This window comes from Sporothrix brasiliensis, assembly GCF_000820605.1.
Source record: "Sporothrix brasiliensis 5110 chromosome Unknown Cont19, whole genome shotgun sequence".
Classification (NCBI taxonomy): Eukaryota; Fungi; Ascomycota; class Sordariomycetes; order Ophiostomatales; family Ophiostomataceae; genus Sporothrix; species Sporothrix brasiliensis.
The window spans coordinates 1,607,740-1,623,948 of NW_024467138.1; the positions used below are offsets into that span (position 1 = coordinate 1,607,740).

General features: G+C 56.6%; 6 protein-coding genes across 6 annotated transcripts; 3 read left to right on the forward strand and 3 right to left on the reverse strand.

Moving 5' to 3' along the window:
* Positions 1-210: 210 nt before the first annotated feature.
* On the reverse strand, positions 211-3,398 carry SPBR_00127 (uncharacterized protein; the record flags this gene model as incomplete). Its single annotated transcript, XM_040758447.1, has 2 exons — positions 211-1,263; positions 1,698-3,398. 2 exons carry the CDS (start codon positions 3,396-3,398, stop codon positions 211-213), a joined length of 2,754 nt encoding a protein of 917 aa, XP_040618249.1.
* Positions 3,399-5,510: 2,112 nt separating this feature from the next.
* Positions 5,511-6,554, forward strand: SPBR_00816 (4-hydroxyphenylpyruvate dioxygenase; the record flags this gene model as incomplete). The annotated part of the gene is made up of 1 exon (XM_040759135.1): positions 5,511-6,554. One exon carries the CDS (start codon positions 5,511-5,513, stop codon positions 6,552-6,554), a length of 1,044 nt encoding a protein of 347 aa, XP_040618250.1.
* Positions 6,555-8,705: 2,151 nt separating this feature from the next.
* On the forward strand, positions 8,706-9,789 carry SPBR_00787 (uncharacterized protein; the record flags this gene model as incomplete). The annotated part of the gene is made up of 2 exons (XM_040759106.1): positions 8,706-8,724; positions 8,816-9,789. 2 exons carry the CDS (start codon positions 8,706-8,708, stop codon positions 9,787-9,789), a joined length of 993 nt encoding a protein of 330 aa, XP_040618251.1.
* Positions 9,790-9,967: 178 nt separating this feature from the next.
* Positions 9,968-11,275, reverse strand: SPBR_00658 (WD repeat protein; the record flags this gene model as incomplete). Its single annotated transcript, XM_040758977.1, has 1 exon — positions 9,968-11,275. The coding sequence occupies one exon, from the start codon at positions 11,273-11,275 to the stop codon at positions 9,968-9,970; it is 1,308 nt and encodes a 435-aa protein (XP_040618252.1).
* A 736-nt stretch (positions 11,276-12,011) lies between these two features.
* On the forward strand, positions 12,012-13,612 carry SPBR_00507 (uncharacterized protein; the record flags this gene model as incomplete). Its single annotated transcript, XM_040758826.1, has 2 exons — positions 12,012-12,310; positions 12,394-13,612. The coding sequence occupies 2 exons, from the start codon at positions 12,012-12,014 to the stop codon at positions 13,610-13,612; spliced, it is 1,518 nt and encodes a 505-aa protein (XP_040618253.1).
* Positions 13,613-14,169: 557 nt separating this feature from the next.
* SPBR_01095 (uncharacterized protein) lies at positions 14,170-14,637 on the reverse strand (the record flags this gene model as incomplete). The annotated part of the gene is made up of 1 exon (XM_040759413.1): positions 14,170-14,637. One exon carries the CDS (start codon positions 14,635-14,637, stop codon positions 14,170-14,172), a length of 468 nt encoding a protein of 155 aa, XP_040618254.1.
* Between the last annotated feature and the right edge of the window lie 1,572 nt (positions 14,638-16,209).

The window sequence follows — 16,209 nt, forward strand, 5'->3', positions numbered from 1 at the left end:
ATCATGTCTGCTCGTCTTTTTTGTTTTGTACCTCGTCTTCCTCAGCAACAACTTCTCTTTCACTTCAGTCTTTACCATAGTTCTGCGAACTAGTTTCCTTCTCTTCTTTAGTCGTTCTTTTCAACTTTTTGTCTGTACTTTACACTCTTCCCACCGCGAGCCGGTCTCTTCATTCTTTTACGCTTCTCGTTTAGTTTTATTCAAAATGCACTACCAGACATTGTTTGTGGCGGCCCTCGTGGCTGCCGCCGAGGCCCGCTTCGGCGAGGAATCGCGCCCTGTCGCCGCCATCGCCGCCCTTACCAACCGCGGCAAGCCCGGTGATGCCGGCACGCTCTCAGGCCAGGTGCCGGGCGTGTTGCTTGCGGGTGCCAACGCTTGCGCCAAGCTCACCCTGGCCGACACCATCATCACTACCCTGGGCAGCACGGCCGATGTGGTTTCCGCCGCCGCCGCACTCGTGGCCGCCGAGAAGAACTTCAACCCTTTCGCCGTGTCGATCCCTTCGCTGTGCTCCGACGTGACGCTCCCGGTCACCGAGGTCCTGCGCGGCATTGTCCCGCTGATCGACCCGGCCGTTGTCGGCAGCGACATTGAGAACGCCAATTCAGCCTCGTCGCTGCTCAACCCCTTTGCCGCCGGCGGTCTCAGTGTCGCCGATGTCGTTGCCGCTAATGGCTTCGCCAACTTTTCGACGCAGGCTGTCGATGGCTCGACGGGCGCCGCTGCCGTGTCAGTCACCGCCGCGTTGGTCACTGCGGCCTCGACCGCCACTGCCTCGGCCGCTGCCACTACCCTGGTGACGTCCGTCGTTGCTGCCTCGGCTTCCTCGGTTGCCTCCGTCGGCGCCGCAGGTGCTGCTTCGTCCACGGGCGCTGCTGGTCCCGTTGTCAACGGCGTGCAGCAGTCGACCATTGCCGGCCTCGACTTCGGCCTGTGCGTGCCCACAATCAAGTTCGAGGCTGGTCTCGACGGCCGCAAGGCCACCGAGTTCACCTTCCAGGCCATCGATCCTCTCGTCAACAAGGGCCAGGAGGAGGCACTGAACCCCAACATCATCACGAAGCGCATCTCGGACCAGCTGACCAACGTGTGCAACGCGAACCAGGCGGCCAAGGATGCGGCCAAGGCGGCCGTGGCGCAGATTTCGGCGCTGGGCACCAAGGACCAGTCGACGGCCGATGCCTGGAACACGGCCCTGGGCTTCGCGGGCACCAACACCAACCCCGACAATGCGCCCCAGCCTGGTCTGGTCGGCCACACCTAAACGAGTTGTTGAACGAATCGTGGCGGCTCGGTGTGAAGCGGGTTATGGCGTTTGGTTGGAGAGTTAGGGCAGGGTCTGCCGTGTTCTGTACTAGTACTGCGTCTCGCGTCTTGTGCCTCTTTGCGTGGTTTGACGACTTATGCCTCCCGAGAGCTCTGTACTTGTTCCGTTTCCTATGATGACTGGGGATATCGCGTTGACGGGCGTCTTTGTTTCGGCGTTTTTCTGCAGGGTTTTTGACTTCTTTCTTTTTTTTTCTTTTTTTCTTTCTTTTTTTTCTGTCTCTTAGAAATAACAGCAAATGGATATTCTTTGGATAGATCTCTTCGTCGCAAATGCTCTATTTGCACGACTAACCACGTAAATGAGCCAACCGTCTCTCCTCGGCGTGCTCTCGTGTCCTCGTCTGCTTCTCAATAATGGAGCATACTCTCATCAAGGACGCCTCATCGTACTTTCGGGCGATCGCTGAAACACCGTAAGGTACATTGGGCCCCGTCGCAACGAGCCGCCCTGTGTCATTGCGCTGAACTTTCGGGGAGTCGCGGTATCCGAGTGGCAAGGTAATTTGCGGGTGGCCCTCGCAAGCAGCAAAATAGTTGACGGCACTGGCGTTGGTAGGGAGCAGCAAAATGTCAACAGGTTCGTGGGTGTTGAAACCATGGGGCCGATCGGGCCCACCTTTGATGCCATCCAGTGCACCCTGAATGCCGCCCGGACCAGCGAAATAGGCCGCATTGGTCTTGGCAGCTTCAAATGCCGCGGAGTCGCGAGTGACGGCCTGGGTCTGCTCAAGACGCTCAATATTGCGGCGAGGAGGGCCGACGTCGTGGACAGCCTCCTCGACGATATTTTCTGGCTCCTCTTCTGTAGTGTCACCTGCCGAGTCGTCTCTCTTTTCGTCTGTCTCCTCATTCTCGCCATATTCCTCCTCCGGCGTCGACTTAATGAATGCGCACAGTGCCTTTACGCCATCAATATGATGCGGGTTGGCCGTCAGTGCGGCCAAGTATGCCGGCAGCGCATCATGAAACTCGCCTGCCATGTAGTTGGTCTTCTCCACGAGCGACAAGTTCTTGAAGCGGAGGAGGCCCGGCATTGTACAGTCGACGATTGTGACACCCTCTCGGGCCCGCAACGGAGCGACCACGCGGGTTTCGAACGCCTCGAGGATCGCAGACTTGATGCCCTGGAGTGCATCACGCGGAATTCCGATTCGGAGAGAGAGTGGCGCGTCTTCTTCAACGGCAGTAAGTTTTGGATGAAGTGGTGACTGCAGCCGTGCCTCGGGAATCTCGGCCGTCTTGGGATCATGCTCGTCGCGGCCCATCATCACATCCAGCATCAGTGCTGCGTCAGCCAAGGTCCGCGTCATCGGGCCCAGCGTATCCTGCTGCGGCGAGATAGGAACGACGGCGTCGCGCGACACCAGACCCGTTGTTGGCTTCAGGCCAACAATGTTGTTTTGCGTGGCCGGGCTGATAATGCTGCCGGACGTCTCTGTGCCCACGGCTAGCACGCAGTACCCCATGTCGACGGCCACGGCAGAGCCGCTGCTGCTCCCAGAGGGATCCTGTCTGGCATGGTACGCGCCGTACGTCTGCCCACCGCGGGCACTCCAGCCGCTGTCCGACGGTCGAGACCGGAAGTTGGCCCACTCAGAGCAGTTGGTCGTGCCCAGCAGCACGCACCCCGCATCGCGCAGACGAGTGACGGCCCTGTTTTCGCGCACGGGCTTGGCTCCCAGGAGGGCCAGCGACCCGGCTGTGGCTTCGAGTGCCGGCTCCGCAGTGGCGACATTGTCCTTGACGAGCAATGGGACGCCATGGAGAGGGCGCATCTTTTTCTCGCGCGCTGGGCCATCCAGGCCAGCCAGTTCCGCGTCGAGGTCTCGCGCAATGTTGAGTGCATTGGGGTTGATCTGCAGCACGGCGTGCAGTTCGCTGTCGAAACGAGCAATCTGGTTCAGATGGGCCTGGACGAGCTGCTCTGTCGTAAACGTGGCGGCGGAAAGGCCATCCAGAACCTGTTGGATCGTAAGGGACTTGAGCGGCGGGATATTGGCAGGTGATGGTCGGGCCAGGACAAGCGGTACAGAGGGCGCGGACCCCACGGATGTGGCGGCAGACATGATTGAGGAACAAGAGACAGAAAATAGAAAAATGAGAGTATGACAAGCGGGTGGCAGATGCCGTGTGTCCGTTCAAAGTGCTGCCGCACGCCGAGGCCCTGTGTCGTGCTATGGGCTTATCAGAGGCCGCGATGTCGTGAGAGACAAATATCTGTGCGTCTTACTGGACGACGATGAGCGTCTGACCGTTCGTCGTGATGCTGTGTTCCGTGAAGTGGTGGAAGTGTATGAAAAGTTGGGCTCCAGAGTTTGTTGGAGATGGTGGGTGAGTCGATGTCGTGACCAAGAGGGGTCGAGGTTGTTGAATTGTGAAGGGTCTGTGGCACACCGCCAAAGACAGCTCCGATCGGGCCGTCGTTGTACAGGCAGAGGTTGTATCACAAGAGGGAGCAATAAAGGAGGCCGAAGACGGGGACGTGAAAAGGGGAAAAAGGGACAAATCGACGGCGGCCCAACAAAAGACAAACTACACGAGCGGGACCGATAAGATCGGCAGGAGACAAAAGAGGAAGGCGTACGTTGCTGTGTACCGTTTATCGTCGGCGCATTGGGAAAGTACCATCCACGGACGGATGCCATTCAAGCGCAAAATATGGCAAGAAACATGCTAAATTTGGCGTTCCTGGCGCGGTGCCGCAGAAGGTGCAACCCGAGGGGCAGCCCAATACTTTCAAGTTTTAGTTGTTTCGGAAGTGGAAATGGGCTGGTCGCACAACACGGCAGGAACGAACGACATGCGGCAGAAACGCATGGAGGCAGACTTGGAGGCAGACTTGGAGGCAGACACAACGGAAGGTACGGCAGAAATTACAGTGGGTCACTATGCTGGTAACTACAGCAGGCAGTGCCGCTTTATGGGCGACCTCTTTGTCAGACATGCCAACAATTGAGATACATTTTGAGACGAACGCCTGGTAAACAAAGCGTTCACAGGATTCGCGACTGTTAATGGCCTGTCAAAATATGCAAGTAGCCTGTGGTACAGTGACTGCTGGTAGATTTTACACACGTCTATGATTGTGTACCATAGGATGCATTACACAAAAACGGCCGAAGGACGGACGGAATGCGTTGCAATGAAGAATTTTCACAGTATTGTTTTTACGGGTAGATCTAGTCGTCGTATCATTTATTCTATGACGAATATCAGGATAGATTCTCCTGTCTTTGATATTTTTAGATACTTCGCTTGGTGACTTGGCAATTTGAATTTCTTTCGTGGGTGATACTTTGTGCAACATCGTCATACTGTTTTCTTTTTGTCCATATATTTCTGCTTGTTGTATTCGACACGTTGTGTCCAAATTTCACTCGCCATGATAATTATTCAGCTCAAGATCAGAGCGTAGTTTGACGTACTTCTTACAGAAGTTTTGACCCATCTTTCCTGCTCCAAGTGCAAACAACCGCGTTGCTTGCAGGAAGGTAATGTTTCAATAACGAATCGACGGTTGAATAGTCTAACATCTGTACTTTTCCCCGTCTCTTTTCATGAGTTTTTTTTTAAAAAAAATAATAATAATGAGCATCTACATATTATTCTAGTACCTTCGGCTGCTCTTGCCTAACGCTGCACGCCATGTCGGTGCGCCGTCGCGCCTTCCTCATGTAGCCATCCAAGATGGGACGTGTTACATGCTGATAGACGGAAGGACAGGCACAACATACCTGCAAGGCAGGAACGATGCAGCATGAACGTCACGGGAACGTGGGCGAGGCAAAAAAGGGGTAACAGACCGGCTAAAAGAAGGGAACAGAAGCATCGGGTCCTGACCACAACGTCAACTCCACGCTGTGCCACAAAGCAAGTTATCTTTCACCGTCCGCGACGAGTTACCCTGACGATATTGCTGTCCAAAGAGGTAGGCCCACTCTCGTCGACAGTGTGTTCCGTTGACATCGATGGTGCTTTGCATCGTTGGTCGACATTGGTATATATTCAGAGATGCTCTCTTCTTTGATGCTGATTTTCTTTTCCGTTCCACACCTGCTCCTAATAGTCTCATGAGGTGCTCTCACTACCTTGGTCACCGAGTAGCTCAGACTAACCTATCCCCTCTCCCAGAGCCACAAAACAATATGGGTACCAGACAAGAGCTCCCCTCGTCCAAGATGCCTTGCCGTCTGTCCATCAGCACCTTGTCGCTGGGCCAAAGCTATGCAGGCCACTCGCTGGAGCAGCGGCTGGACCAGGCGTCACAACACGGCTACCAGGGCATTGAGCTGTTCTACGATGACCTGGAGTACATCGCCCAGACTCTGCCTCTGGTACCTCCGTCGTCGTTTACGACAGCTGACTCGACCGATATCCCGACCACGATTCTCATGGCGGCTCCTACGACGGCGCCGACCGACAGCCAACTGGTGCGTGCGGCAGCCCTCGTGCGGGCCCTGTGCGCCGAGCGCCGCCTGGCGGTCATCTGCCTGCAGCCCTTTCGCCACTTTGAAGGACTTGTCAGCCGAGACGCGCGTGCCCATCGGCTGGCGCAGCTGCGTCTTTGGTGCCGCCTTGCCGGGATTCTGCGGACGGACCTGATTCTCATTCCGTCCAACTTTTTGCCGGCCGGCCAGGTGACGGGCGAATTCAAGTTTATTGTGCAGGACCTGCGCGAGGCCGCCGAGATTGCCGCCGCCGCTACGCCACCGGTGCGGCTCTGCTATGAGGCTCTGGCATGGGGCACGCACATTGACACGTGGCAGGCCAGCTGGGAGGTCGCCCAGCAGGTCGACCGGCCCAACTTTGGGCTGTGCCTCGACACGTTCAACATTGCCGCGCGCGTCTACGCAGACCCGGCTGTTTCCGGCGGTGTGCAGCCCGACGGTCCGCTACGGTTGTCAGAGTCCATGAAAGAGCTCGCCGCCACCGTCAGCGTCGACCGTGTGTTTCTCGTGCAGATCGCCGACGGCGCCCGGCTGGCTGCGCCGCTCGTGCCGGGCCATCCGCTCTACGACGCAGATTCGCCGGCGCGCATGACGTGGTCGCGGCAGCACCGGTTGTTTTATGGCGAAGACGACCGCAGCGGATACCTGCCCGTCGACCAAGTGCTGGCCGCCATTCTGGGCGACCTCGGCTATCGCGGGTGGCTGAGCTTCGAACTCTTCAATCGGCGGACAAGCGGCACAGACGCGAGCGTGCCGGCAGAAATGGCGTGGTGAGGTGCGGCGTCATGGGCCAAACTGGTCGAGGACTTTGACCTGGAAACAGGCGGCAAGAGCAAAACGGGAACCCAGACGCTCAAGGAAGCCAAAGTTGTAGAGGAGAGCAGTGCGACCAAGAGCAAGGAAGGGGGTGCTGACGAATCCCCATCAAGCCGCAGTGGCAGTCAGCGCAAGTCGGTGATGCGGTTGTTGACTCTGTGTGGCCTGTGTCGGCCGGGCTGCGAAGAGTGATGCGGCCAAGAGGAGAGACAACATGCGTTGTTCTTTTATGGAATGATTATCGCGAGTAATACAAAACGGTGAAGACATGATACGGCATAATGTCGACGGTGGGATGGCAGTTGCATCACAGAAGTTGGACGTCAGTATTCAAAAATAACACTCCGCGTTCGGATCACATTTTGTTTCCTCCGCGTTTTGCTTCGGTTTTTTCGTTTCCTCGATGATCAAAGGAAACTGGGGGCAGAACAGCAAGTCATCTGTCATCTGGATTCCACAAAATGGGGGGTTGGGCCTTGCCAGGGTTGGTTCAAAGTGACGCTATATTGATGCGGCCTATAGCGGAACTTCCGCCATTGTTCCCGCCTTTCCATGCCCACGGCCGTGGCAACTTCTTGGGGCTCCAAGCCTTGCTCGCATTGTCTCTTTGTGTCCCTGTGTCTCTGTGTCTCTGTTGTTGGAGACACATGGTATGCTGGAAGGCGGACTGGACAGGGGCCCTGTGTGACCGGTCTGTTGGACAGAATTTTCTCGTGAATATGTTCACCGTAGGTCCCGGGAAACATGGACTCAAATGTTGAAAATGCGAGGATATAACATATTATTTCGAGGGACGGGATGATGCCAGAGGAGCACGAAAGACAAGAGCCGACCAAGGAGGAGGATGAACGGAAGGATTCTGCGTCTTCAAACCAGGTAAAAGAGACACCGGAAACGACGGGCGGTGTCGAATGAGATGTACGTAAAAATCAGAAACAAAAATGCAACCTCTTGTCCTTACTTCCTATCTTTTTTTGTCTTGTTCCAGCTCTTCGTTCACATGCTCAGTTTGATGTAGTATTGGGTCCTTCGCCTGCCCCTCCCCCTCCACGAACCAGAGAACCAGATAGAAAAGGGCGCGGACGCACATAATGTCATCTTGGGAGCGGAAAATGCAACGGTAAATTACCACATTGATCGGCGAGTTGATTTCAGTTGTCGAGACTTTGTATTCTCCGTTCACCACGGTATATATGGAGATCGTATGGAATCAACGTAAGAAATGCGCCATACAAAATGTTTCTGACTACAAGCAGCACTGATGACATCTGTTTGCTTGAGATCTGCCTCTGTTTCCGTCCCACCCTGCAGCTGTCCCTTCGCAGCCTAGTGCCGGTGGCCCGCGGATTCGGCCGGGAACAGACAATTTACAGACAATTCCATTGTCTGACGTTCTGACGACTGCTTTTGTCCCCAGGCGGTTCCCTGTTGCATCTCTTAGCAGACAAACGCAATAATGTGACGGTATATGCACAAGCATTACAAGCTACTCCTAGTTGGATCACCAGGAGCGGAGACGCGGCCGACTGGTGTTGGGGTCACAGCTTTGTTTCTCGTTCGGGCAACGCTTTTCGTGAAAAAGAGGGACGGTGTGGGCGAAGCGGAGAATGTAAGGTCAAGACAGGAAGAGGATGGCAAGGGTAGTCCGACATAGGAGAAGTCCGTAAGGGCGTGGGAACATGCAATGTGCTCGTCGTCTCCAGTTTTCTTCCGTTTTGCCTTTGCTTCGTTTTCTGCTCGTATTTCTTGGCTCAATGGGTTTCTGTCCCTCAGAATCCTTCCATTTCAAACTACATCACCAAGTGTCCCACTGCCGATACGGGCCTTTTCCAACTTCCACTTCTCCTCGTTGACTGGGTTTGCCCTTTGTTTCCATAGACACCGCCCTAGTCGCATACTCGATCTCACACTGGATCTCACATCGACTCATCGAGTCGCCTGTTTCCTCAATATCCACCCCGGATCGAGCCAAGATCAGCACTACCTCTGAGTGCGTGAATCCCCGGTGACAATCGTCGTCGACCAACGCGAGGCGGCACTTCCGCCGGGGAACATCAACCTCTCGGTTTAGAAGAAGGAGAGCACACGGTGCTTGACAATCCAGCAATCATGGCGACTGCTATTAAAGGTGCGTGCTTGCGTGCTGTGTCTGTGGACGTGGATGGACTCGAAAGCAAGTTTGTGCCGCATGGCCCTCACATATTCACACTCTCCTCCAGAAAATACACCACGCCCGCCGCCATCGGCGCCTGCACAGCCTTCCCTGCCGTCGCCCTTCAAATCAGCCGCCATGTCGCTCTATCCGCTGAACCACAGCGAGCTCTCCGCCGAGATCGAGCGCCTCGAGTGGAACCACCACAACGTGTTTGTCCCCATGTCGGGCAACACCGTCGTCGCACCCGAGGTCGACGCCTACTTGCAGGGCCTGGTCACGGCCCGCGCAGATGACCCTGCCTTTACTGGCCGGCCTCCCGTGTCAGTTGCTGACATCGGCACCGGAACCGGTGTCTGGCTCGTGGACCTGGCCAGCTCACTGCCACCAACGGCTCGCCTCGACGGATTCGACTTCAACACGTCCAAGTTCCGTCCGGCCGCGTCCCGCCCGCCCAATGTGCAGCTGCTCGAGGCGAACGCTACCGAGCCCTTTGCCGCTGAGCTCCAGGACAAGTACGACCTCGTGCACGTGCGCCTGCTGGTGCTTGGTCTCAAATCGTCCGACTGGCAGCCCCTCGCCGCCAACCTGCGCACGCTGTTGCGGCCTGGCGGCTACCTGGTGTGGGAGGAGATTGACGTCGAGCACTTTGCCGGGTTTCCGGAAGACTCGGAGCTGGCCGACGCGATGAGGCAGATGCTGCGTTTCTACAAGGCACGCAGCCACCAAGGCGGCAGCGCTACGTACCCCATCGGGCTGGACACGCTGCTGACGTCCGAGAACTTTGAGGACGCCCGCCAGGACGTGTTCAAGGCGTCTGACTTCTGGGACCACCCGACGCTGTTTGGCACAACAATGACGTCGCTGCACACCATTGCTGCGTCGTACATGCAGGGCATGGTGCACACGGGCGGCTTCGAGGATGTCCAGACCAAGGAGGACGCCGTGCGCAAGTCGGCTGCCGTCAAGGCAGCGCTGGATGCGAAGACGGCCAAGGCAGACTTTTGGTTCTGGCGCACAACGGCCCGGAAGCCGTTGTAGACGAGGCGTTTGTGAGGAGAAATTGTTGGGTATCATGTCGTTTTGGTATTGGAGTGGCATTGTCCGTCTCCTGCATATACATGCATAGACCTTGTATACAATGCATTTTATGACCCTCGTGCTCTTGATCGTGCTTGTTCCCGCTCGCGTACTCATCCCCATCGTACTAGCCGCGTACTCAATCCAGGCCGGGGAATGAGGCACGCTTTGCCTGTGGCTTGGCCTTACGGCCCTTCTTGTTCTTCTTCTTGCGACGCTTCGTCGGCTCACGATCCGAATCGTCGCTGTCCGAATCATCGTCGTCGTCGCTGTTGCTGTCGCTGTCGGCTGCGCGCTTTTTGTTGTTCTTGGGCTTGTCCTCGGCATCGCTACCGTCCGCCTCGTCGCCGTCTTTTTCGTCGTCCTCATCGTCATCATCGTCGCTTCCACCACCAACCCCACCGCCGTTGGCGTCCTTGTTCTCCTGCCAGATGCCCACGGTGTGCCCGCCCGACGTGACCAGCCGGCCCAGGCTGTCAAACCCCACAGCCGTCACGCCCTCCACCTCGTCGTGCATCAGCACCTGCCGCACCTCGCGGCTCCGCAGGTCCACTATGCTCACCGTGCCGTCGCCCGCGCCCACCACAACCGTCTGCCCGTTGCTCCACGGCACGCTGTCGGGCACCCGCACCACGGCGTCCAGGCTCTCACCGTCCTTTTGCTTGCGTCCGCCGGCCACGTAGAACCGCTCCTGCTGGTCGTCCCACGCACCCTTGTCCCACAGCGTCAGCACGCCGTCGCCCGTGCCCACGGCCACAACAGGGTTGCCGCGCAGGTTCTTGGGACCCAGCCCCCGCGGGATCATGGTCGAGCAGAGCAGCTCCGTGTCCTGGTCCTCGGACCGCGCGACAATGCCTGCGCGCAGGTCCGTCACGGCCAGCGTGCCGGCGCCAGTGCTGACCCACTGCTTGGGGTACCCCGAGGTGCTCTCGGCCGAGGGCGGCAGGGGCGTGATCGAGGTCACGTAGTCGTCGTGCGGCTTGTGTGTGCGGCTGGGCTTCGGCGCCACAGAGCCGTCCACCTTCAAATCGTAAATGTACAGGCACCCGTCGTCGGTGCCCAGCAGCAGCGTCTGCGGCGACAGGATGTGCATAATGGCAGGCGGGTCGAGACCGCCGTCGTGGCGTGGGGGAATGGCAAACTTGGACACGACCTTGCCGGTGAGCGGATCAAAGTGCTTGACGACGGCGTCGGCGCCCGCCGAGTACACCCACTTGCCGTCGACGCTGCACGCCAGGCTGCGGCAGCTGCCCTTGTGGCGCTTGGTCGTCCACAGCGGCTTGATCACGCCGGCCTTCTGGCCATTGTTGCCCGCACCTGCGTCGGGCAGCCGGTAGCACTCGACGCGGCCGTTGGAGAGGCCGACGGTCAAGAGTGGCTCGGTCGGGTGCAGCACTTGCGCGAACACATCTGCCGACAGCGGCAGCATGCAAAGGTTTTCGAGCATGTTGGGGGCGGGTAGTGTCGAGGATATATTATTGAGGCGAGGTTGGAGGACTCGAGGGTCGAGAGGACAATATGGTGACAGGGAAAAGAAGAAGAAAGGAGAAGAACAAAAAGAAAAAGAAATAAGAGGAACTGGCAAGAGCAACAACAAGGCAAGAGCTTTGGGCGTGGAGAGCCGCAGAAATTTCATTTGCCAATGGAGAGCATGTGACCCACTTATTCGCTAACGCTGTCGAACTGGGCAGCCACGATGAGTGAGCTGTATTTTCAGGTACAACAAGCTACGGCCACGACAAGCGCCAACAGACGGTGCGGGGATCGCCTGTCCCGTTACGGTGTAATACAGTACGACATACATAAGTAGTACAATTACCTTTGGGACGATTGGTTTGTATGGCTGGTATGACATAGTTGTGATTAGAAACGGTCTGAGAACGACGCTCTACATACGGCAGGCGCTGGCTGACGCGCGCCTTCCCTGTTGAACCGCGGCGTCCCCATAGTGGCGCGCATCTAGGACAACAGGGCAGGAACTTGGTTTGCTGCTGTTCGCGCCTTCCCGACAAGGTGAGACACCACCCACTGCCCTTCAACTCCAACACGCCATCTCCAACCCCAGAGTCGTTCCTTCCATCCAATGTGTCCGATGGAGTGTCGGTGGAGCCAGCCTCCAAAACATCGGACGCCGTCGCTTTCACTTTCACGTTAACCTACTAGACGCGCGTCTACAGAGCACAATGGAACAAATTACGCGGCACGGAGAGCCCAAGGTGACCTGGGAGGATACGGTGACTGATCGACTGATGCAAACAGAACCGGGACGTCTCGACGACCCTTTTATTGACGTGGCTGTCGAATCAGCTGCCCACACTCGCCACAGCATCCAAGAAGAAGCATCGCATCGGCCATCTACTTTCTCGCGCGGCACCATCATGTTTCTCAGTTTCTTTGCCGTTTTCCAGGTTCTGGCATTGCTGGCACGCGTGGGATCGGGCAAGGGGGTGCCGGAGCTGCGCAACGTGATGTACCTGACGGGGTGCGTGTTGGCTGCTCGTTTTTTTTTTTTTTTTTTGTCTTTTGCCCTTTGTGGGCTTGGTGGCATAGCTGACCCAAACATAGGCAGCATCCAAACATGCCGGTGCACTTGGCCGAGCAGCAGTCCATCACGCACGTGGCGCTGGCGTTTATGCCGTCGGGCCTGTTCAACCGCGACGACGACGACAGCGACCCGGACCGACCAGTGGAGTGGCCGCTCTTTACAACGGTCGACGCCACCCGCCGTCTGGTCAGCCCGACCACGAAAGTGCTCGTGGCCATTGGCGGCTGGGGCGACACGGCCGGGTTCGCACAGGCGGCACGCACAGCATCGGGCCGGCGGCGGTTCGCGCGCAATGTGGCGGCCATGGTAGCAGCGACGGGCGCCGACGGCGTGGACGTGGACTGGGAGTACCCCGGCGGCAACGGCGAAGACTACCGGCAGGTGCCCAACGACGAAAAAGCGTGGGAGATTGGCGCATACCCGCTCCTGCTCGGCGCGATACGGGCGGCCCTGGGCCCGGACAAGTTGCTGACGGCGGCTGTCCCTGGCAAGCCGGACGACATGCTGGCGTTTACGGCCGACACGGTCCCCGACATTCTGGCGAGCGTCGACTTCTTGAACGTCATGACATACGACCTGATGAACCGGCGCGACACGGTGGTGAAGCACCATTCGGGTGTGGCAGACAGCCTGGCGGCCGTAGACGCGTACGTGGCGGCCGGGTGCGACGCGTCGCAGATCAACCTGGGGCTGGCATACTATGTCAAGTACTACCGCACGGAGCATGCGGCGTGCGTGGAGCAGGTACACAAGACAGGCAGCGCGGTCGGGTGCCCCACGTTGTTGATGGAGGACCCGGACACGGGGGCCGATTTGGGTCGCGCGGGTGCGTTCTCATGGCACGACAAGGTGCCGGAAGACGTCAAAGACTCGTTCTCGCGGGCGCGGGCGCATGGGCACTACACGGAAGCAGGCGGTGGCGGGTTCGGGTACTGGGACGACGAGGAGGACCTGTGGTGGTCGTTTGACACGGCCGACACGATTGTGCAGCACAAGTTTCCACAGGTGCTGCAATCGCGGCAGCTCGGCGGGGTGTTTGCGTGGGGGCTGGGCGAGGATGGGCCCCAGTTCGACCGGTTTGCGGCGACATCTCGAGCGTGGAACAAGGTGCGCAACGGCGGGTGGGATGTCGACGTCGGTGGGAGTCCGCAAGACGCGCACGCGCGTAAGGGTAATGACAAGAAGAGCAAGAAGCGCAACGGCAACAGCAACAGCGGCGTGACTCGCGACGAGCTGTAGAACGGATCGTTTCCGGCGCTCGATCGGGTGACTGAGGGCGTGGACAAGCTGGTTGCGAGCGGGCGACAGCTGGTGACGTTTGTTGAGTGCACGTACCGCTCGATTGTGGACGTTATGGCGCGGACATCACGGTGAGAGCATGGGTTTCAACGGGTGGAATACGTGTGTATTGACTGCATATTAAGGCGTCCAAGGTTCTAGGTGTTAATGGTAAAGGTAATAAGGGTGGGCAAGGATAGTCAAAAAGGAACGTCGGGTATCGAAGAATTTAAAAACATGACATGCTCTTTAAGCAGACGCAAAGAGAGGAGAGAATGACGGACAAGGAGTGAAGCAACGCAGCAAACAAGAAACAGACAGCTCAAGCAAATCCAAAGAAATCAACAAATTCATAAATTAAACAGGGTATTCTGAAAAGTAGTTTGCCATCATAGTATTCGTTCCCATCGTCCAACAATCGGCTTCCTGTCTACCGCCGTCCGTCATCGGTGTTTTGTAAATGTCGTCAGTCAATTTTGCTTGTGCGTAGGTCGCCGTCCATTTATGCATTTATGCATTTAAACGCGTGCTGCGATGCCGCCCGTCTTGACGGTGTGGCCGCGCGAGCGCAGCGACTCGATGGTGTCCACGACGACCAGGACGCCGAACAGCGCCCACAGAAAGAAGCCAAAGGCAATTGCGGCCTCGAGGGAGCCGCAGTAGTGGTTGCCGCCGCAGTTCACAGGCCCCCCGACGTCGACGGCCAGGGCAATGCTGCCGGCGAACCAGAAGATCATGGTGATCCATTCGAGGGCGAGCGAGGCGAGGCGGTGGAAGACGCGGGTGAAGTAGAGCGGGGTGACGCCGACGTAGAGCAGGACGAGAATGGACCAGATGGCGTTGAAGAGCATAAAGTTGAGGATGGAGGGCGAGGTGGAGTAGCCGTCATGGTCAAAGAAGGAAACGAGGTACGCGGTGAGGCCGAGCTCGATGACGCCAAAGACAATGGCCGCGATGTGGACGATGCCAACGAAACCGTAAGCCATTTTGTCGGTGTTGAGTGTGTGTTGAGTGTTGAGTTGTGCGGAGTTGTGTAGACAGAAAGACAAAGAAATCTGGTTAAGTTGCAGACTGTTGAGGCGACTGGAGTTGGGAGTGAACAAAATCAGACACAGAAAAGGGAGCGACACCCAATCTACTTAAATTGTTCGCTGCGACGAACGTCCCTCACGTCACTCTCTGTGATTTTCACCGCAAACAAGGCCTTCATTTCGTCACACTCCTGTTTTGCAGGTTTGGTTGACGTCGTGGGTCGTCCACTGCCGATGACGTGGGTTATATGCAGCTTAATTCTGCATGTGGACGTGGTCTGTGCGCCTCTGGCCGCCAAAATAGAGTGGCCCCCATCGTAAAGTCACGACACGGCCCAATCCTGCTTTTTGGCGGTCGACAGAGTTGTCGTTATAGAGGGCGGGCTGAACTGCCGCTGGCCAACTGATCAACGGCTTAGAGTCTTAGTTGAATGTACAGAGCAAAGACTAAGTATTGACGTCTTACGTTGTCTCGTTGGTCGGTATTTTGATTTCTTTGGTTCCTACAACTTGCGGGCCTTCCCCTGCCTACCGGCCGTTTCACTCTGTTCTCATCGCATCCAATGAAAAGCAAATCGTAGCCAGTCTCTGAGTCTCTCTTACTTGCCTTGCGGTGTCCTGCAGGGGCTGCTGTCAATTTGAGGGCCGGCGGTGAGAATTGACTTCTGGCTGTGAGGTTCGCGATGCCCATCTTTCGTTGTTAGTATCCTGTTAAATGAGGACGACTGGCGACTTTTCGTAAGAAACGGTGATCAACACGCAAATCGAGATCTAGGGCGGCCTCAGGGCCTGTCTTCCTTCATCTTGTCTGCCTGACCACATGCATGACCGCCTGCATGAAAACCCAGTAGTAACCCTGGTGGAACCCACGTTGCAGCCTGACGTCATCACACCAATTTTCATCACAAAACCCAACCCAACCAATTTCCACCCATGATGCTTAACGAAACGCCACACCATAATGCAAGAAACGTGGGCATTGTGTGGCGGGCGTGTGCAGGCGGGCATGTGTAAATTAATTGCAAAGACAGATAGCAGTGTCAAGATCAGTGCCACCGCCCAGATCTGCGGATATGAGGACGGTGCATTGGCAGTAGGTGTCAAACAGCCTGATGGGAATGTATGAAACGCAAGAAAACATTTGTGCCACCTTTTTATGAATGTCGGATATGAAAGTTGAGCAAAATAATATAGTAGGCAATGTAGATTGAGTATAATCACAAAAGTTCATGATTAAATAAGGGAAGAAATGAGAGTACGAACATTAAATTGATTTCCTAAGCAGGCCACGGCCGCCTCTAAGCTGATTGCCCCTTGCCAAGGATGAAGGGCCATGTCGCCTGGGAGGATGTCGAGCAGTTTTGAATTACGCTTGCTTGAGCTATCTAGAGTTTAAGAAAGATGATTCGCTCGCTCCCATTTTATATTTGCATCTTTCTCGTAACTTTCTGTCCTGCTTGTCTCCTCGCAGATAGCTTCGCACAGCTTGGGAATGCTGCGTTAGTGACACTGGGTATCACTCAAGGG